This window comes from Protomyctophum parallelum, assembly GCF_964188405.1.
Source record: "Protomyctophum parallelum genome assembly, chromosome: 2".
Classification (NCBI taxonomy): Eukaryota; Metazoa; Chordata; class Actinopteri; order Myctophiformes; family Myctophidae; genus Protomyctophum; species Protomyctophum parallelum.
Window position 1 is genome coordinate 25,019,069 of NC_139699.1, and position 21,585 is coordinate 25,040,653.

The 21,585-nt window shown below is 42.4% G+C and overlaps 1 protein-coding gene across 1 annotated transcript in view; it reads left to right on the forward strand.

Annotated features, from left to right (window-relative positions):
- Positions 1-15,265, forward strand: part of abcc12 (ATP-binding cassette, sub-family C (CFTR/MRP), member 12) — a 33,184-nt gene extending 17,919 nt beyond the window's left edge. The window contains exons 15-28 of the mRNA XM_083759251.1: positions 226-279; positions 440-541; positions 1,083-1,186; positions 2,165-2,347; positions 2,859-3,085; positions 5,980-6,117; positions 7,329-7,518; positions 7,966-8,055; positions 8,531-8,717; positions 9,214-9,373; positions 10,215-10,293; positions 11,141-11,254; positions 12,137-12,301; positions 13,731-15,265. Coding sequence (XP_083615377.1) covers positions 226-279; positions 440-541; positions 1,083-1,186; positions 2,165-2,347; positions 2,859-3,085; positions 5,980-6,117; positions 7,329-7,518; positions 7,966-8,055; positions 8,531-8,717; positions 9,214-9,373; positions 10,215-10,293; positions 11,141-11,254; positions 12,137-12,301; positions 13,731-13,823 — 1,886 coding nt within the window. The 3' untranslated portion in view covers positions 13,824-15,265. The remainder of the gene's footprint in view (positions 1-225; positions 280-439; positions 542-1,082; positions 1,187-2,164; positions 2,348-2,858; positions 3,086-5,979; positions 6,118-7,328; positions 7,519-7,965; positions 8,056-8,530; positions 8,718-9,213; positions 9,374-10,214; positions 10,294-11,140; positions 11,255-12,136; positions 12,302-13,730) is intronic.
- Positions 15,266-21,585: the final 6,320 nt, after the last annotated feature.

Consider the following 21,585-nt stretch of genomic DNA (forward strand, 5'->3'; position numbering starts at 1 on the left):
TGATGGCATTTTAATTCGGTCAGACTGGCAGTTGTCCAAAACTATCACGCAATCCCAGCGGTCGTCGTTCCCAACGGTCGTCGTTCCCAGCGGTCATCGGCCTACTTTTGTATAATAAAGATAATGTTACTTTATTGATACCCGTGGGAAAGCTGGGTATTGTATTCAATACTGTCTGTGAAAGTAAATGTATTTTGAGTGATTGTTTTGCATGCTTCCCAACAGCCTTTGACATGTCAGATGAAAAAGATGATGGAGGAAAAAAGCCTGATAAAAAACGTAAGTCTAAAAGAACATCTGTAATATAACGTGGCCTGATTTGTGTTAAAAAGAAGAGATTATATTTCAATGTGTAATTATTTTAAATATTTTCATCAGATTTCAATAAAATGTATTGGCTTTTGTAGTTGAAGATTAATTATTATTATTATTATTATAGGTCGAGAAACAAAGACAAAGAATCAGCTGGTAACTAAGGAAGGATCTAATGAGGGTTCTGTTACTTGGAAAACGTATCATCAGTACTGCAAAGCTGGTGGAGGTAAAACACATGTGATTACCACGCAGTACATACAGCTGTTACAACAGACACACGTGATTACCACGCAGTACACACAGCTGTTACAACAGACACACAGTCAGTGGTGGAAAGTACATTTCTTAAGTATACACTTTTGAGGTATTTGTACTTTACTTGAGTAATTCCAATTTCCAGTACTTTTACTTCTACTTCACTGCATCTCAGAGACAAATGTTGTACTTTCACCTGTATGCACGCAGTGCATACAGGTGGTAGGGATATATCTGTTTGAAAGGACTGTTTGCAGGAGAGAGAAGGGGGTGCGACAAGGATATGTGCGTGCGTGTGTGTGTGTGTGTGTGTGTGTGTGAGATGTGTGCGTGCGCGTAGCAATGTGTAAGGCAATGTATTGGCAATCAGTTGTCAGTAGCTTGTGTGCAATAGATTAATGTAATGAAAGACATTTTTCACAATTTGGTCTTGTAGCATCTTCCACGTAGCAGACGCAGACATATTGTGCAATAGTCTCAACTTATTTCAGTGACTGTGTGTTGTGTTCCAGGCTATATCGCTACGTTCCTGGTTATGTCGATTATATTCCTGTTGGTGGGAACTACAGCCTTCTCCAACTGGTGGCTCTCCATCTGGCTTCAACAAGGTCATGGGGTGAGAGGGATCACATGTTATTTTTACGACACATTCTGTACATAAAAACATTGCTTTACATAAACTCAAAGTGCACAGATGGATATTAGGTCATAATTAAATAATCGCCACTCAGACTCGGCCTAGCATTTTCCTTTGACGTTTTTTTTTTCTTTTTCTTTTTATCCCACGATTTTTGTATCCTTGGCGCTACCCCAACCTGGGGAGAGCAACGGACTGACCTAATGGTTTCCGATTCCTGTAGGTGTAGGGGGTTCCAAATGGATCAATGAACCACCAGTATTGTAATTGTATAGCAGACATGGGGCTCCATTTCCGTCACCGCTAAACCCCTTATCCCTCAACTTCTTTGCCTTTTTTTTTACTATTTTGCAAAACATGTTTGAATAGTTCAACTAGCCAATCTACATTGACTCGTTGTGAGCTTGTAGACTGGCCATTTTAACTATTCAAAAATGTTTAGCAAAATAGTAAAAAAAGGCAAAGAGGTTTAGTGATAAGGGGGTTTAGCGTTGACGAAAATGGAGCCCATAAGTCCACATACCAGCCCCGTCAGTGAGATAAAACCCGGTTCCAGAAATGGTTCCAAATGTGATGGAACCGATTCCGGTTCCTCAATGTTGGATCCGATTCCTCTGAATCCTCCGTTTACAGATCCCAACCCTAGACATGATATCTAAAGCAGTCAGCTGCTCAAAAAATGCTTTCTGTGGGTTTTTATGAAACACAAACTTTGCAGATAGAAAGAGGATAATTCATGCTTTCCAGCTGCAATGTTGGTGAGTTTAACGTCGCTTATTACAATCAGATCACAATGAGATTACAATCAGACTTTTCTGTTTGGATGTATTGGGCTGTCAAGTAGTTTTTTTGCCATCCAGTAGGCGTTTTCGCGTAACTTCCGGGTACGATGATGCCACGTGCATATAGCCTCTATAAAATACTGTGAGTGTGACAAGCTGTGCGTTGTGCCGACAGAAAGCCAATGTGAGCGTTGCAGATCAGGGAAACATCTCCTTGAACCCTGAGATGTCCTTCTACCAGTTGATTTACGGACTGATCGTGGTCGTCATGTTGGTCTTAAGCGTCGTCAAGGGCTACTCGTTCACCAAGTTCACTCTGAACGCCTCCACCAAACTCCACAACAAGATGTGTAAAAAGGTAAGGCTATAGAGCGTTGCAGTCCTGCCCCCTTCGAGGGCACCAGAAGAGAATTTCCCATTCATTTTTCCCATAGACATTTCAAAAAGTAATTATTTAAAGACCATTTGATGCCAGTACGTGGTAATCTGATTATTTGTGACTGAAAGGCACTCAATTGTTTTACTTAAGTAAAAGTATCAATACTGTGATGTAGAACTACTCTGTTACAAGTAAATGTCTGGACTTCAAAATGTACTTAAAGTACCAAAAGTAGAAAGTACTCACTATGCAGAATGTCCCATTTCAACCTTTCAAATGTATAAGAATATTCAGAAAATAGCAGATCTACAAGCTCATAATGTGTTGCATTTTGAGCTTGTAAATCTGCTATTTTAAAATGGCCGAAATGTATAGGGCTGAAGTGTGGAAATAATCAAGTAAAGTACAAATACCTCCAAATTGTACTTAGTAAATGTACTAAGTAAATGTACTTAGCTACTTTACACCGCCCATGCTTGTCTTTCCTCAGGTCATAGCGAGTCCCATGAGTTTCTTCGACACCACTCCGACAGGGCGGCTGGTCAACCGCTTCTCCAAAGACATGGACGAACTGGACGCCGTGTTGCCTTTCAACATGGAGAACTTCCTGCAGTTCGCCCTCCTGGTCGCCTACACCATGGTGACCATTGCCGTGATATTCCCCGCCATGCTGGCAGTTATAGCCCTGCTGGGAATGATCTTTGGTCTCATCCTCTTGTGAGTCATGTTCTGTTTACACCGTTTGAACGATCAAAGCGTAAACGTGTGGCCTGGGCCGTGGCTCAGAGGTCCAGGCACCTTGGCCGGTAGTCAATTCAATTCAATTCAATTCAATTTTATTATAGTGTCAAATCTCAACGAGTTGTCTCAAGACACTTTACAACCAACAAAGATCCACCCAGAGCAAGCAATATTGCGAATTTGCGACAATGGTAATGAAAAACTCCCCTTTAGGAGAGGAGAAACGTCAGGCAGAACCCGACTCTGGGGTGGGCGGGGGGGGGGGGGGGGGGGGGGTAGAGGGAGAGAGAGAGAGATAGACAGAGAGAAATAGACAGAAATAGAAAGGTGGGCTCCGTGGAGGGGTCTGGTCCACATCTGGTCGAGCTCTGTGAGGCCGGGTCCAGGTCACACTTCTGGTGGGCTCCATGAAGAGGCCTGATCCACGGTCACACTCGGCAGTCAGTTGGGGGTTAATATTAGAGGTCCACAGAACTGCGACGGGGAGGACGAAAAGAGACTCCGGGGAGAGATTCCCCGGATGTTGGATTAGTGGCAGGCCTTACTGGAGCCTATATAGTGTATATTACAAGTACTGCTGGGAGACAGACCCACACAACAATGTACGACTATGGTATCCAGCTAGACTTGGAGACAACTCTAGCTATAGGCTTTGTCGTAGAGAAAGGTTTTCAACCTAGTCTTGAATGTGCAGAGCGTGTCAGCCCCACGGACCGAAGCCGGGAGAAGGTTCCACAGCTGAGGTGCCTGGGACCTAAACGCCCTGCCTCCTATTGTAACTTTTGATATTTTTGGGACAGTAAGCATTTTTGCATACTGTAGACGCACTGGTGTTCTATTTGGTTTGTAGGGATCAATGAGATCTTTGAGATATTGTGGTGCCTGACCATTGAGAGCTTTGTAGGTAAGGAGAAGAATTTTGAACTCTATTCTGTGTTTGACAGGGAGCCAGTGTAGGGAGGCCAGTGAAGGAGTGATATGGTCTCTTCTTCTGGTACCTGTCAGCACACGCGCCGCAGCATTTTGAACTAGCTGTAGGCTTTTCAGAGACTTGCCTGGGCAGCCTGATAATCGCGAGTTGCAATAGTCCAGCCTTGAGGTAACAAATGCGTGGACAAGTTTTTCTGCGTCATTTTTGGACAGGATGTGCCTAACCTTTGCAATATTTCGCAGGTGAAAAAAGGCAGTCTTTGAGATTTGTTTGATGTGCGATTTGAAAGACATATCTTGATCAAAGGTAACTCCCAGATTCTTTACAGTGGCCTTGGAGGCCAAGGTAATGCCATCTAGGGAAACGTTCTCATCGGCTAGCTTGTCTCTTAGGGGCTTAGGGCCGATCACGATAACTTCCGTTTTGTCAGAGTTGAGGAGTAGGTAATTACGGGTCATCTAACTCTTTATGTCTTTAAGACATGCTTGAAGTTTGACTAATTGGTCCGTTTCGTTTGGTTTCATCGATAGATATAATTGAGTGTCGTCCGCGTAACAATGGAAATGTATAGAGTGTTCCCTGATGATGTTACCCAGAGGGAGCATATATAAGGAGAAAAGTATTGGTCCAAGCACAGAGCCTTGTGGGACTCCATATTTGACCTTTTCACGTGTTGAGGAGCCATCATTGACATCTACAAACTGAAATCGATCAGACAGATAGGACTCGAACCATTTCAGTGCGGCACCCCTGATGCCAACCAGATGCTCCAGTCTCTGTAGCAGAATGTGGTGGTCAATAGTGTCAAATGCAGCACTAAGGTCCAGCAACACCAGTACGGAGAGGAGGTTATTATCTGCTGCAGTCAGGAGGTCATTTGTAACTCTCAGCAGTGCCGTCTCAGTGCTATGGTTAGCTCTGAAGCCTGACTGAAAGCCTTCTAATAAATTGTTGTTATGTAGAAAGTCACAATCTGGCAGTGTGCCGCGGGTTCGACTCCCGATCTCGACGGCCTTTACTGCATCTCTCTCCCCCATTTCCTGTCAGCCTGTACTGTCTGTCCCTCTATAAAAAATCACACCAGTGGCCCAGGCCGTAGCGTAACGGTCTGGGCACCGGACTGGTAATCCAGTCGCAGTGTGCCGCGGGTTCGACTCCCGGACCCGACACGGCCTTTACTGCATGTCATCCCCCATCTCTCTCCCATTTCCTGTCAGCCTACTGTCTGTCCCTTCAAAAATCAATAAAAGGCGTAAGCCGCAAAAAAAAAAAAAAAAAAAAAAAAAAAAAATCACACCAGTGTGAACCGAGTGGTGCAACTCCCGTCTATTGGTTCTCTGTATCATTCCAATTTGTATCGTCCAATTTCTTCTCTGTATCGTTCCAATTTCTTCTCTGTATCGTTCCAATTGCACCACTCTGGTGCCCCCTACTGGTATAAATAAGTAACATACTCGTGCTCACTTATACATACAGGTACACACACACACACAGGTACACGGACATTGCATGCTGGATGTAGGAGTGGTTGCACCACTCAAAAATATTAAATAAAGGCGAAAGCCACAAAAAAGAAACAAAAGTTAAAGTGTTAGCACCCACAGACACTCAGCCATTAGGTTTCTTTGGCATGTTGAAAGAAGTCCACAGGTTGATCCTATCCACCTAAAGAAGGCCACAGCTTGATCCTATCCACCTAAATTAAATTCTGTCTTTTGTGAAAAGTGTTCGGGGGAGGAATGACGGGGGTGACCTGTTTCTACTGAATGTGTGTGTGTGTGTGTGTGTGTGTGTGTGTGTGTGTGTGTGTGTGTGTGTGTGTGTGTGTGTGTGTGTGTGTGTGTGTGTGCGCGTGTGTGTGTGCGCGTGTGCGCGTGTGTGCGTGCGTGTGTGTGTGTGTGTGTGTGTGTGTGTGTGTGTGTGTGTGTGTGTCTTACAGTGTGTTCCAGAGGAGTATCCGTGAGATGAAACGGATGGAGAACATCAGTAGGTCTCCGTGGATCTCTCTCACCACCTCCACCATCCAGGGTCTAAATGTCATCCATGCCTACGAGAAGCAACACATCTACGTTGGACTGTATGACATTCACATTTACATTTTCAGACAATTATGCAGATCTTCCTATTGAAAACAGAAACATTAGATCCCACTATCATCTACGAAAGAATTTAAAACATTGTTTTATAGTAGTAGTAGAAGTAGTAGTAGTTTCCAATGTACAGTATAATGTAATTTTATATTCTCAAATACATTATATTAACTTAATTCTCTGTGTGACTGAAAAAGAGAACTGATCATGGAGTTTGGAATTCAGCAATGTTATGAGAGGTTGTTACAGAATACTGTGATTATACCACAGTTGCCCTTAAAAAAAACCCACGTCAACTCAATTTCATTATGACATATTTTAATGACATAGCCTGATATAGCCTCTATCGCCCTGTCCTGTGTAAACACCTAGTTTAGAAGCCACAGCTGCCAGCACAGCTGTTTTTTATGTTTTGATTAGTTGACTGAAAACTTCTACTCCATTATATCTCCAATATTCCATGTCCAATATTGTACTTTTTACTCCACAACAATTATTTGACAGCTTTTGTTACTAGTTACTAGTTGCAGATTAAGATTATACAAAATACGCATTGACCACATAAACCCTATTTTATACAGTACTTAGGCTACTCAAAAATAGTTGAACTACAAGCTCATAACGCGTCACACTCACATCGCAACCTGTTGTGAGCTTGCCTCGTAGATTTGCCAAATCTGAAAAAACGGTTTGACGAATTTTGACAAATGTGAGTACTTTTACTTTTGTTCGTAAGTATATTTTGATGCCAATACTTTTGTTATTTTTCTCAAGTAAGATTTTGAATACAACTATGCCTTTTACTTGTAACAGCCAGGGTATTTTGATATTGGGATATTGCTACTAGCTAGTAGCTACTAAAATCTGAGTACTTCTTCCACCACTGGGAATTGTAGTAAAATATGCTTAGTGAGATAAGATAAGATAGGAGATGTACTGTAACAGCACTGGTGCAACGCTTAAATGAATACAATATTACAAAAACCTGAATAAAAATATTTTGAAAAGAAAGAAATTAATACAATAGATGAAGAAGACAACTGGGAACCTTTATAGTTAAATTTTTCTGGCCAGGGTGCAAAACATTGTCTCGGCCACGCCTTCAGCCTGCCGGAGACAATGAGGACTGATATAGTATGGAGAGTGAGAAAAGAGACATAAAACATACTGAGTGTAGCTTTAACATTTCCTACCATAGGTTCAAACAACTGAGTGATACCAACTCCAACCACTTCCTGCTGTTTAACTGCGGGACGCGCTGGCTGTCCTTCTGGCTGGACTTCCTGTCTGTCATCATCACTGTCCTGGTGTCGCTGTTTGTAGTCCTCACCCCCAATGATGTCATTGAACCTGCCATGAAGGGCCTGGCCCTCTCCTACACTATACAGGTGCATCATTGTTATCACATATTAGCTATTTGAGTGAACCCATTCCAAATATATATATACTTCATCTTGTGATAATTAGCCTTCAGATCAGCAATAAAAAATAAAAAAATAAAAAGTTTAAAAATGCTTTTCTTTCTTTTTACAAATGTAATAGGTTTAGAATTTTTGTGGAACTTTTTGGGACACTTATGATTTCATTGTTTTGATGTTGACTATAATGTCATAGGAATACCATGGTGACAGTAGTTAACAGCTACTCGTGTGCCCTTAAGCAAGGCACTGGGTGATGGTACTAAAAAGACAATCATGCCACCTGTGAAATAGGCTGTGTGTGTGTGTGTGTGTGTGTGTGTGTGTGTGTGTGCGTGTGTGCGTGTGTGCGTGTGTGCGTGCGTGCGTGCGTGCGTGCGTGCGTGCGTGTGTGCGTGCGTGCGTGCGTGTGTTCAGTTAACAGGGATGTTTCAGTACGTGGTGCGGCTGGCTACAGAGGTAGAGGCCAGGTTTAGCTCGGCGGAGAGACTCCTAGAGTACAGCCATGTACGTAACTGTCGGTCTGTAATGTTCTGCATATCTACATCATGTTCTCCACGCATGCACACGCGGACACACAGACTATATTTATATATTTATGTTAACCTCTGGGGGAAAGCTTGTTTCAGTGTGCTGTACAAATTACAGTATATCAGAAATGGTTGGTTGTGCCCTTCATGCTAATTGACTTGCTTCTCGCTCAAGGGCATGCTCCTATTCAACAAAACAGCAATCCTGCTAACAGTAACAGATTTTCATTGCAAATTGAAAATCTGCCCAGCGAGATTACATTTTCAGTCTCCATTATGTTCTTCACCAAAATGTATCTCTCAATCACTCCATTTGTCTGTCTGTCTGTCTGTCTGTCTGTCTGTCTGTCTGTCTGTCTGTCTGTCTGTCTGTCTGTCTGTCTGTCTGTCTGTCTGTCTGTCTGTCTGTCTGTCTGTCTGTCTGTCCACCTGTTATATGTTTTCCTCTGCAGTGTCCATCTGAGGGTACCAGGAAGGTAAAGGATGTCGTTATCCCAGAGGATTGGCCCAAGCAGGGCGCCATCTCTTTCGAAGACTACAAGATGAAGTACAGGGAGAACACCCCCATCGTCCTCAATGGCCTGAAGATGCACATCTACGGCAGGGAGAAGATTGGCATTGTGGGAAGAACAGGATCTGGTGAGATGGCTGGCAGATTTCCAGATGTTTGTCAGATCAACGCTCCTGTGAATATAGAAAGATCATAGCTCATGCACATAGTATTAGCGAGTTCTCTCGACTCAGTAACACCCGTATATCCGCATTGACCAGGTTTTCAATGTCTACTGATGTCTAGTAAAGCTAAATAATAGAACCCACCAAAGCAAAGGCGGTTTTGTGGTATCAAAAACCTTTTCTGTGCTGCATTGGGAATCCTCTCAGATCTTCACCTTTTATGTAGAATACACTTTTGAAGATAAAAGATAAGATAAAGACATAAAATATGTCCACTAAGCGGAGAAACGTTGATTCACTCTACAACACACCCTACCGATCTGGTCAAATATAGCATTTGTCTTGATTATTTATGACCAGATCTGTAATCAAAGTTTAGTTATTATTTTGATACAGGGAAGTTATTTCCCTGACTGACTGACGGCAAAAACGGCAAGGTGATATTGTTGCTCCTTCCCAGGTAAATCTTCTCTAGGTGTGGCACTGTTCAGACTGGTGGAGCCAGCTGCAGGCAAGATCCTGATAGATGGAGTGGACATCACCACCATCGGGCTGCAAGACCTCCGTAACAAACTGTCTATCATCCCACAGGACCCTGTGCTGTTCATAGGAACTGTCAGGTACGTTGTGTCTTAGCCTGTCTCACTGTCAATCTTTCTCATTGAAGCTCTATTATGTTGTCCTTATGTTTCCTGGTATCTATTTATTGTCTTTCTTGCTTTTTAACCACTTAAACCATGGGGGCAGGGGTCAACAATACAGTATGTCCATACATGGACAAAGTATCCGTGGCAAAGATTTGGTCTTGTCCGTTTTTTGAGGGGCCCTAGCCCCTCCAATGTCCAGCTTTGAGTGTTTGTGTAAACACAAACATTGAAGACAAGTGTGTAAACACAAACATTGAAAACAAAAGTATGTAAACACAGACATTGAAGACAAAGGTGAGGACGCAAATTGTGATTGGCTTGAATGAGATGATGTATGATGATGGATGTATGATGATAAGAGCGCCCCTCACTTCACATGGGTGTGATTTCTTTATAACATTAGAATGTTCTTATTTTGATCATAAAACCCAATTACTATGCTAAGTCTACAGGTTTTCTTCAGAATATGTACAATTGTACACGACACTGTGGCATATTAGGAGTCCAACCTAGTACTATAGTGGTTCAAACATTTGATTTGCAACGACCCCCATAACTCTGAGAGTGTACAAATGGAACCAAATGGACCCATATGGATCCATTTGGTTCCATTTGTAAAGTGTGTGTGTGTACAGTGGCTGGCTGGCACTCAACCTCCCAAAAGTATAGGACTTTTCAGTGGATGTTCACTTTGTGTACTATTATGACATGCCCTGAATAGGGCTGCTACTGTGGCGTTCATGTGGTTAAGTTCAGCCTAATGAAGCTAAACATGAACAACCATGTATGGACAATAATGTTTCTATTCTATCAGGTATAACCTGGACCCCTTTGACCACTCCACTGATGAGGAGGTCTGGATGGCCCTGGAAAAGACATACATGAAGGATGCCGTACGTTGTCCGTGTGGAATTCTCTGTCTACAGTATATGTCTGTCTTTCTATCTCTGCCTGCATGTGTGTCTGTCAGTGTCAGGGTGCGTTCAGAGGAACTGAACAAACTGGGGTATATAAATAGACAAAGACTAACTAGACACAGGTGAACTCAAAATACAATCAATCACAGGATAGGCTAACAGAACTAAGAGGACACAGGTGAAAACACTGACACATCACAAGGTAAGTGAGACAAGGTAGGGAACAGTAACTAGGCAGACAGGAAACACTAGGGACCATACTACAAAATAAGATACACAAAACCAACAGAGTAACAGAAAACCAAACAGAACAGGGAGACAAGGCAAAATACTGAACATACAGACAATAACAGAATAAGTCCGAAGGACTGCAGTATTAGTAAACAAGTACAAAGGCAAGAATAGTAACAACAACTTCCTTTCTTGACTTAAGCAAATACAGAACATAAATCAACCACATAACCATTAAGGTCAAGCCAAATATTAGTCCAGTGGTCTGGACCTAAGTCAATGCTCAAATTCAAAGGCAGAGGAGCTAGGTGTGACAGTCAGTTTTCTCTTTAAGACTTGTACAGCAGCACAAGCACAGCTCCCAGAATATCAAAGTCACATTTCACCACGAAAGCACATTTTCCTCCAAAGTGAAGAAGCACTTGTTAAATGTATCGGATGACCGGACAGACAGACAGACAGACAGACAGACAGACATTGGGTATTATTATTAGTCTACCTATGTTAAATGTATAATCTATCTATACATTCTTGGTATTTATAGATAGATTATTATTATTATCCGTAGTAGTATAATGTATTTTCTCTATAGATCGCTAGCCTTCCTGCGTCGCTGGAGGCAGAGGTGATTGAGAATGGAGAGAACTTCTCTGTGGGAGAGAGACAACTGCTGTGCATGGCCAGAGCACTGCTCCGGAACTCTAAGGTACCTGCCTGTCAATCAGTGTGTCTCTTTCTCTCTGTTTATTTCTGAGTCCATTACGTCCAATGAATGGATGTAATGGACGGCAGCAGCTGGCAGCAGTAGCAATAAACGATGAACAATTTCAGCTAATACATCAATATGCTGTACAAAACAGCAACGCTGTTATTGTCCTAGAATGTAATTTTTACATTTGATGAGAGGTTTTACAAATACGTTTGTGAAGTACATTTATGTGATTCCTTCTTAATTACAGAAATCCAATCTCCCTCTCACTTTCGCTTCCCAAATTTGTAAATAGTAGATAAATGGTAAATGGTGCATTTATATAGTGCCTTTATCCAAGGCGCTTTACATAGATTGTGCATCACATTCACCCATTCACACATATATTCCTACACCAATGGCGGAGGAAACTTTGCAAGGCACCAACCTGCACATCGGAAGCAATTAGGGGTTCAACTTCAGCGTCTTTCTCAAGGACACTTCAACACTAACTCTGGGGGGATCGAACTGGTAATTTCACGGTTCCCTTCCACCCGCTCTACCGGCCACTCGACCCCTGAGTATATATAGCATTGTTGCCTTCCTTCGGGCAACAACCTTGTATCTCTATATTTGATCTTTATTATGTTTATTATTTAACACATGAAAAGTATTAACAAGTGACTTGTGACTAAATAATCTTCATTCAGTCCGTGGTTCTTTTCATTTTCTGAAAGGTTTTCAGAAGGTTTCCGATATAGCAACAATATGCAATAAACTGTACTAATCTGTCTGTCCCTCTGCTTGTCTTCCTTTGTCCGTCTGTCCTCCCTATGCGCACCTGTATTGTCTCCTGTCCTCTCCATCGTCCCTCGTCTCTCTCATCCTCTTTCCTCTCAGATCATCATTTTGGACGAGGCAACGGCGTCCATCGATTCAGAGACGGATGCTCAGATCCAGCAAACCATCAGAGATGCGTTTTACGACTGTACGGTCCTCACCATCGCACACCGCATCAACACCGTCCTGGAGACAGACAGAATAATGGTCATGGACAACGGAAAGGTAACACAGACATGCACAGCCAATCACAAAGACAAATAGGGAGATCAACAGACAGAAAGGACCATTCACTTAAACCCCATAGGCTACTTAGTAAACGAATAGTCAGTGTGGATTTCCAATACTTTTATTTCTACTTCACTACATCTCGGATCCAAATATTGTACTTCTATTCTACTCCACTACATTAATTTGAAAGATTTAATTACAAGTTACTTTGTAGATTTAGATTATTATTACAAAACATGTATTAACCACTCCAGCCCTATATGCATTTCGGCCATCTGAAAATAGCCAATCCACAAGCCCATAATGCGTTGCTGAGTTGTGAGCTTTTCGGCTATTTTCAAAAGATGTTTATAGATTTGAAAACTTGAAATGGGATATACTGCATGAAGAGTACTTTCTACTTTTGGTACTTTAAGTATTTTGATGGCAATAGTTTTTTAGGCTACTATTACTCAAGTGTTTCTTTTATTTGTGATTTTACTTGCATTGCATTTGTGATTTTACTTGCATTGCAGTATTGATACTTTTTAAAGTAATAAGTAAAACATTTGAGTCCTTTTTACCACTGACTGGAGTTGACTGGAGTTGGCTATTAGTCCCCCCCACACCCATTTCAGTAGCTTGGGTACATCATAGCGCTGCCTAGAATACCTAGAATAGGGATGCTAGGGTTCAAATGGATCCTGCATGTTTGGATCACTTCCCAGACATTGCTCCTGCTTTGACGTATAGCATAATTATGTTGGTTCTCTTGCTTTTTAGTTTATTAGCACATTTTGTTACTTAGTTTTATATACCGTATTAGCCTTATTGTTCGCATTATTAGACGTTATTTTTTTTTTTTAAAGATATTTTTTTGCGGCTTACGCCTTTTATTGATTTTTGAAGGGACAGACAGTAGGCTGACAGGAAACGGGAGAGAGATGGGGGGATGACATGCAGTAAAGGCCGTGTCGGGTCCGGGAGTCGAACCCGCGGCACACTGCGACTGGATTACCAGTCCGGTGCCCAGACCGTTACGCTACGGCCTGGGCCTTATTAGACGTTCTTGTTCTACCTTTGAGCTTCTTCGTTAGTGGGTACTAACTAGTGTGTTTATGAATGTTACTTGCCCTGTTATTGTCTTGTATTTATTGTTACTGGCAGAGCTGTTTTACTTATTTCGCCTCTTCTCTTGTCCAGTTCACATTGAGACTGTAGTCTCAATGTGGTTTTTACTGGTTAAATAAAGGTTACATAAATACAATAAAATGTCTGAGGGTGTTTGTCCTCCTTCTCTTTGTCCAACTCTTCTCTGTCTCTCTTTTCTCTCTTTTTCCTTTTTTTGTCTTCCCTATATTTCACCACCCTGTCCATCTGTCACATGTCACACTTGTCCCTGCCTGTCTTGCACCTGTCCTTCTCTTTCCTGTCCCCCTCTCAGGTGGTGGAGTTTGATCGTCCGGAGGTGTTAAGACTAAAACCAGAGTCGTTCTTCGCCCAACTACTGTTAGCTGCTAACACTGTCAACACCTAAAATCAGTTTTTATCACACACACACACACACACACGCGCGCGCAAACGCACACACGCACACACGCACGCACGCACGCACGCACGCACGCACGCACACACACACACACACACACACACACACACACACACACACACGTAACGCACACGCAACGCACACGCAAACGCACACACACACACACACACGCACGCACGCACACATTTCTCACTGTACTGTATTGGATGTCAGTTGCTGTTTACAATCATCAGACGGTAAATTACACTTAGGCTACTCTGATTCTGAACTCACGTGGTTCTTGATATCAAACAACCAGAGATGATGTACATGATGTACACTGTACTGTATGATGATAGTGGTTCAGTCTGCACTACAGTATGTCCACTCCTAGTCCCTGAGTCATCAAAGTACTCCTTAAACCAGCGGTCCCTGTTACCTCCTGACCTACGTGTAGCTGACGCACCCCCCAAAGCTCAGTCGAAAATGATACATTTTTGAATGTGATTATGGCAAATAATCACAGAATGTCACTGCACTGAGAGACATCCAGCTGCTGTATAGTGTTTTAGCGGATTTTGCCGTTTGTGTTAAATAACACCACAAGGTGCACACCACAAGGGGTGCACGCACCCCCGAGAAGGCGTTAGCACACCCCAAGGGGTGCACGCACCACAGTTTGGGAACCCCTGCCTTAAACAATACGGAACCTCTCTCACTGTACTGTAAAGGCTGCATACTTCTTACCGAAACACAGGCTGGGAAAATGATTCAGCCTGATCAGAGCCCCATTGACTGTATTCTATAATTATAGTTAAAGATTTCAAGTAGATTTCACCCCTTAAAACTAGCACTAGGCTATAGACTGCAGTGCAGAGCCATGTCGTGAAAATGACATAATTGCAAAGCAAACGAAGGCATTGCCTTGCCAGTTTGTTTCATAACTTATTTCACATCTAAGAATGCCCTAACTAGCTGGACATCACCGTAGAGACACACCAATGTGAACATCATGTCTGATTGGTCCAAAATATAAGGTGCTCGTGATGTGGTTTGTTTTATTCCCACAGTCATAATACAGGAGGTATAAAGCCCTGAAAGAGGAGCTGCATGGAGTATAATATAATTTTGTCTGAGAACTTGTTCGGTTTCGGTAAGCCAAAACAAACTTTGGTGTATGCTGCCAGCTCCGTTGATAAGAGTTTAAAGGCTATAGTATAAGTAAGTAAGTAGCCTTTCCGAGCCATGAGGCCCATAGGGCAGGAGCCTATCTCCTGTTTCTGTAGCGTGAGGCAGCTTGATGTACAAGTACACTCCCTGGACATGACGCTAGTATGTCACAGGGACTTACCCCCAATCCAACCCTTGATGCTAAGTGTCAAGTAGGGAGGCACTGGGTCCCATTTTTAGAGTCTTTGGTATGACCCGGCCGGGGATTGAACCCCAACCTCCCAGTCAATCATAGGAGTTCATCATTTTACAATAGTCTGGCATGTTTATTAAATATGGTATTTATTGATTTCTATGTCTCTGTACTAATCTTACTGTCAATCTTTTGTCAATATAATTCTGTACATTTTGGATCATTGTTATTTTCAATAAAGTATGATTCAACTCTGAATATGACATGGGGTAAAGGTTACACTTTGTTTCCCAATACTTTTCAAGGACTTTTTGTGTTATTGGATGGCAGTGGATGAGAGACATAGGCGAGTAAATCTATGAAAAAAAAGCACCTTACCCTAAAAAAATTGCAACAAAAGGTTTCTCAACAGTTTTTTGTAGTATTAGGTGTCCCTAATAACATACTAAAGGTTTACCAAAGTTTGACCACCCGAAAGGTGTTATTTTCAAGATGGCGTCCAAGATGGCCTAAAAACCATTAAAATAGCCTAACTCCTTCATTATTCATCCTAGACAAGTACTTTTTGTGTCTAACCCCATGTTTTTGGGGTCTAGGAGTCCATTGAACTTGTTCAAATTGCAGAGATACAATTATATAATTGTTAAATCCAATATTGTGTTTGTGACTCTGTTAAAACCCTCTGAAATAGTCACCAGTTTCAAGTTAACTAAACTAAATATTTAATAAATGTCTGAATATTTATATATTTTTTGGAATAAGGTTTCAAGATATCCTCAAAACACAACAAAACAATTTTCAGTAATTCAGAAGGTTGTGGCAGAGAATATTGTCAGTTGATAGATAATAGCCTACATGATTGCAATATTGAAAAGTTTTGGATAGCTTGGTGGATAAACTTTGGCTCAAACTACTGTAAATAATCATTATACACCCCACCCGTGACGCGTGGTAGGTCCCCATAGAGGTCCACATTTCTGATGCGGTCCATCCATGTGACACCTAGTGCCATTCGTAGCATTCTTGTGTAGACTCCATCCAGGGCTTTTTCCTGTTGTACTGTGAGGGTCCATGTCTCGGCCCCATACAGCAGTACTGACTCCACAGTAGCTATGAACAGCCGCCTCTTAAGGTCTTCTCCCATGCCTGATTTCCACACTCTCCTCATCCCGTGCAAGGCTTTCCAGGCAAGTGCTCTCCGAACCTTCAGATCCTGTTCAGTTGAGGCAGTCCAGGCCCCGAGGTACTTGAAGTCCTCGACTTGCTCGAGCACCGTCCCGTCTGCAGTGGCAATGGTTTTGTCCTTGGTGTTAATTGTCATTACCTTTGTTTTCTTGGCATTGAGCTTGAGGCCGTGTTAATTGTCATTACCTTTGTTTTCTTGGCATTGAGCTTGAGGCCGATCTTCCTGCACTCCTTTTCTACTGCCATTAGTAGCTCCGTTCCTTTCTCGACTGTGTCCGAGATTAGGGCGATGTCGTCTGCGTAGTCGAGGTCAGTGACCATGATGGGGTGTACTCGCCTTGACTTCCTCGGGACCAGAGTGAACCCCAGCGCCTCCTCTCTGCCATTGATTGCAAGTCTCAGTGCATAGTCCATCACTACAACGAACAGGAAAGGGGCAAGAGTGTCACCCTGTAGGACACCTGCAAGAATTTCAAATTCTTTGGTGTCACCGTCGCAGGTTTGGACCTTGGCTCGAGTCTGGCTGTAGCTTGACTCTATCATCTGGACCAACTTTTCTGGTACTCCGTAGGCACGTAGAATTCTCATGAGCTTCCCGCGGTGGATGGTGTCGAAAGCCTTTTGGAAGTCAATGGACAAAGTCGGACAAAGTCAGAGAGAGAAGGATGAGGCTGGCAGGGCAATGCGTCAGGCACCCAGAACTTGAGGCAAGTAAATTGACCCTATGGGAGCCAACCCAGGGCAAAGCCAGGAGGGGAAAGAAGCATACCACTTATATAGACGTGCTGCGGCGCGACAGCTTGGCTGACAACACTGCAGAGCTCAAGAACCTGATGTTGGATAGGAATTTAGGAATTTAGGACAAGAGTTGGCTTTGTCCGCAGCGTAAACGTCTTTAAATAAATACTTTTTGAAAAGTCTATGAGGAAAATGAACGGTGATTTCTTCTCCGTCTCTCTCGAGGGGGCGGGACTGCGACGCTCTACTTACTCTTAGTGCAGAGTAGTCAGAACCTAAGTCTCTACCGGGTGCAGAGGGGAGTATGATAGGTGGGGTTGGGTGAGAAGGTAAAGGGGGGTCCGGTCTAGAGTTTAGTGGGCCTAGGGTTCCCCTCAGGTGGGTACAGGGGAGTATGGGGAGTGGGGGGTCACTGGATTTCTCCCTGGGGACTTGGAGCACAGAAGAGCAAAGTTAAGAAGACCCTCATGGTCTTCTCCTCTATGCGTGTCCGAGGTGGCTCATACAGTACATGTCCCATTAAAGCTATGGGGCACTTGAGAGCTTGAGAGATTGGGGCTTGTCTGTCCCTGTGGTGGTAGTTCTAAGACCTCCATGTTGTGATATTGATTAATATGGGGGGTGGGTTCAATTAATCGATTATTAATCGGCAGAGCTGTCGACTATTGTCAACATATTCCCCAATTTCCACTGAGATTATGGGGTGAATGAATGTGGCCAGACCCATCTTCTCTTTCTGTCATAGTGACATAATATTGTCCTGCATCAGATCATGTCCAAATCAGGTTCTCCAATCTCCAGTATTTTTTGAGTGGTGCAACCACTCCCTTACGGAGCTATGTGTGTGGCTGGCTGGGTCTGAGCACTATGTGTGTGGCTTGCTGGCTGGCTGGGTCTGAGCACTATGTGTGTGGCTGGCTGGCTGGCTGGGTCTGAGCACTATGTGTGTGGCTTGCTGGCTGGCTGGCTGGGTCTGAGCATACATAGATAGATAGATAGATAGATAGAATAGCAGTGACTGACTGAGACATCGAGCGTGCGTCCGCAACTGGTTGTGGCCCCCATCAAGTGACCTTTTGACCAATGCGGCCCTCGCCCCAAGTTGAGTTCGACACCCCTGCTCTAGGCCCATGAGGGGCCATTTCTCTCCACTGTATCCCCACTGAGGAGTCCATCTTCCCCATAGACCAGACAAGTGGCCATTTGGTTCTACTGACTGAGTGTGTTTGCTGCAAAGACACTCAGCGTTGTGAGCTTTTATATATTGCCTATTTTCACAATGTTTGTCCCGGCCCACAGTTTGGGAACCACTACCCTTATAGGGGACTTATTTTTATTATTATTATTGCCAGACACCTTTACAAAAAAAGGGCAGACATTTCTCTGTAAATTTATTCCATGATTTGTGTAATATTCCCATGCAGTCTATCACTTGGCAGCCATGCTTTTACAAATGTCACATGACAGTACCACCCAGTAATAATGAATATATTCCTTATTGTTATGGTATCAAAATAAATCTCCTGGAAGCTTCAACAGAATGTGAATTGTGTATAGGTGATGAATTCACCTATACAGCAGTACGGCATTATAGAAAAGGGAAATGTCCTATTACACTGTTATAACCTTATAAACAATTGCTTTAATATATCATTGTACTTTTATATAATTTATATATGCTAATTGGATTCCTAGATAACCAAAACATAGGGTTAGACACCAAAATTATTTTTCTAGGATGAATAATGGAGGAGTAATGGTATTTTAAGAACTGGCGGCGGCCATCTTGAATATAACACCTTTCGGGTGGTCAAACTTTGGTAAACTTTTAGTATGTTATTAAGGACACCTAATACTACAAAAAAATGTTGAGAAACCTTTTGTTGCAATTTTTTTAGGGTCAAACCATATTTTTACCCGCCTAACACGAGACGGCAATGATAGACAGAGACAGGAAAAAGACAGCAGAGAGAAACGTGTTTTTCTTCCCGCCTTGGTGAATAAAGTTTTTGGGGAGCTTTCTTTTGCATGTTATTTTTGTTCAACCACCCGTTGAATTAGCCTGGGATGTGCATGCACCTCCTGACCACCGGTTGGTTACTGTACCTGTTCACATAATTGTTGCTGTTGGGTGGAAACATCTATGTTCAAAACTGATACTTTTTATTATTAATTTAAATTTTAAACATTTTAAAATGGTGAAAATATCTGCAAGCTGAGTACAATAATAGAAATAACACATATAACAGAATAGAATGGTATTATAGATCTTCTTTACATATACAGTAGGCTATTGTGTGCTATTTTTAATTATATCTTTCTGTTCTATTTATCTGTTACCAGCTACATGACTCATGAATTATATTATATTATCCTTTTCTTTGAAGTAAATGTTTCATAGTACTGATGGAAGAAATATGTTAATACTGAACCCAAATTAGAGCTGTAAATATTCTTTCAAAACACTGGCACTGGTTTGACACTTCATCTCATCATGAAAAGTAACTGAGCTTGTTTTTGTAGCTACACTACGAGTTAGTAATAAAAGTAAAAGTAGATAGCTACACTGAAGCCTCTTTGTTTTACTTTAATGTGGTTGGTAATGTGACAGAAGACATATGGCTGAGCAAAACATATGACTATAAAAACTACTGAAATGGATGGAGGAAGACAGAGAGAGCCAGCTGCACAAGCATGAATAGACACTATTTGAATGACTGTGACCTTTGTCAAATAATCGGTAAAGGAAAATAAGACATTTCTCACTGTTGAGTGCACACCTGTGATTGTTCAATGTGTGCGCACACCGTCTATGGCGCACAAACGTGTTTGTTCAGTGTGTGTATGACGTTAGACGGGTGAGTCATGAGGGAGAGGGATAGTGAGACTCGGCCAAGTCTTCTCAGGCTTCGTACATCAGACAAACATGCTCTGTGCTGTCCGTGTTTCATGGCCGCCTCAATGCTTTTACAATGGAAGTCACGTGGTTTGACCAAACAGTTGATGTGATGGGGGGAAATCAAACACAAGTGTTTGGTGAAACCACGTGACTTCCATTGGGAAAGCATTGGGGCGGCCATGAAACACAGGCAGAGCACAGCACAGTTGTTCTTTATGTGTGTACGAAGCCTTATAGGTTGAGGACCACATGCTATAGCTCATAATGTCATAATTATGCCATATAAGTTAAGTTACTAGTTACTGCGAGAGTGAGGTCTAGGCCACACAAACTTGTTTTCGACGATATTTTCTTTAAATGAAAATCATGCTTTATTTTATCTATATTTTACTATAGAGATGACTATACCCTCGAAAGACCCGGAAAATAATTCCCCGTTCAAAAATATGAATCCAATCACAGTTAGTAGCCCATGCATGTCCCACTAACAGGACTGCCAGTGCCAGCAGAGAAGCAGTTCACTCAATGGAGTGGGCGGGGTTTATGGTCTGGGCTGCCTGCCTGTATGAGTGAGAAACAAATTAAAACCCTTGGCCTTAGTTCATCATTGAGTGGATTCCTTTAAATAGGTTTCCTTGACGTTTACTGATTACCTTACGTACAGTAATTAGTAACATCATTTGTTATTTTGCTCCAACACAGTCAGATATACCAGTAAGATGCCTGAGGGCGAGAAGCGAGCACGCATCCGCCTCGTCGATGGCAGATTGCTGGGCGACAGTGTTGTTTTCGTCGACTAAAACTAAGACGAAAAAGGTTCGTCGACTACCTTTTTTCACTGACTAAAACTAAATAAAAACTAATCTATGATGACTAAAACTAAGACTAAATATACTGACAATTTCGTCAACAAACAAAAACTAGACTAAAATGTTAGGAAGGGACTAGTGGACAAGAGATCCAGTTTTATGCTGGGTTGCATGCTGAAAATAGAAGATATACAATCTCACAACGCGTCGACGCTATTTTCAGCATGCAACCAAAGTGTAAAATATGTCATTACAACAACATCAAGGCCCGTCAAAACACATTTTAGTCGACTAAATCAACTGTAGATTTAGTCGACTAAAACTAGACTAAACACTAGAACATTCCAGGCGACTAAAATGTCGCCTGGAAAACTATTGAAAACTATTCAAGAGACTATGACTATGACTAAACAACACTGCTGGGCGAGCGCTGTCGCTTTGGCATGGGGAGTTAGATCAAAATGGAATGAATTATGTACTGGCCATATAAGGTGCATGTCTTGAGTGTACAGGTTTGATGAGGTCAGATCAACATATGTCAGCTCCATATAGTATGGAGATCTAAGAGTGGTAGCGGGGACATTCTCTTGAGTGTATAGGGTTTGATGGGCCTGTTGAGAACTCTAGTTTTCGCCGGCTAATAACGCTAATAACTTTGGGGCAGGCTTGTCTAGAGTTTGAAATTTGAATGGATAGGTATACAATAAGGGAGAAATGGAAGATAGGAATGGGGAAGGATCAACATATATCCATATATGGAGATCTAAGGGATGACAT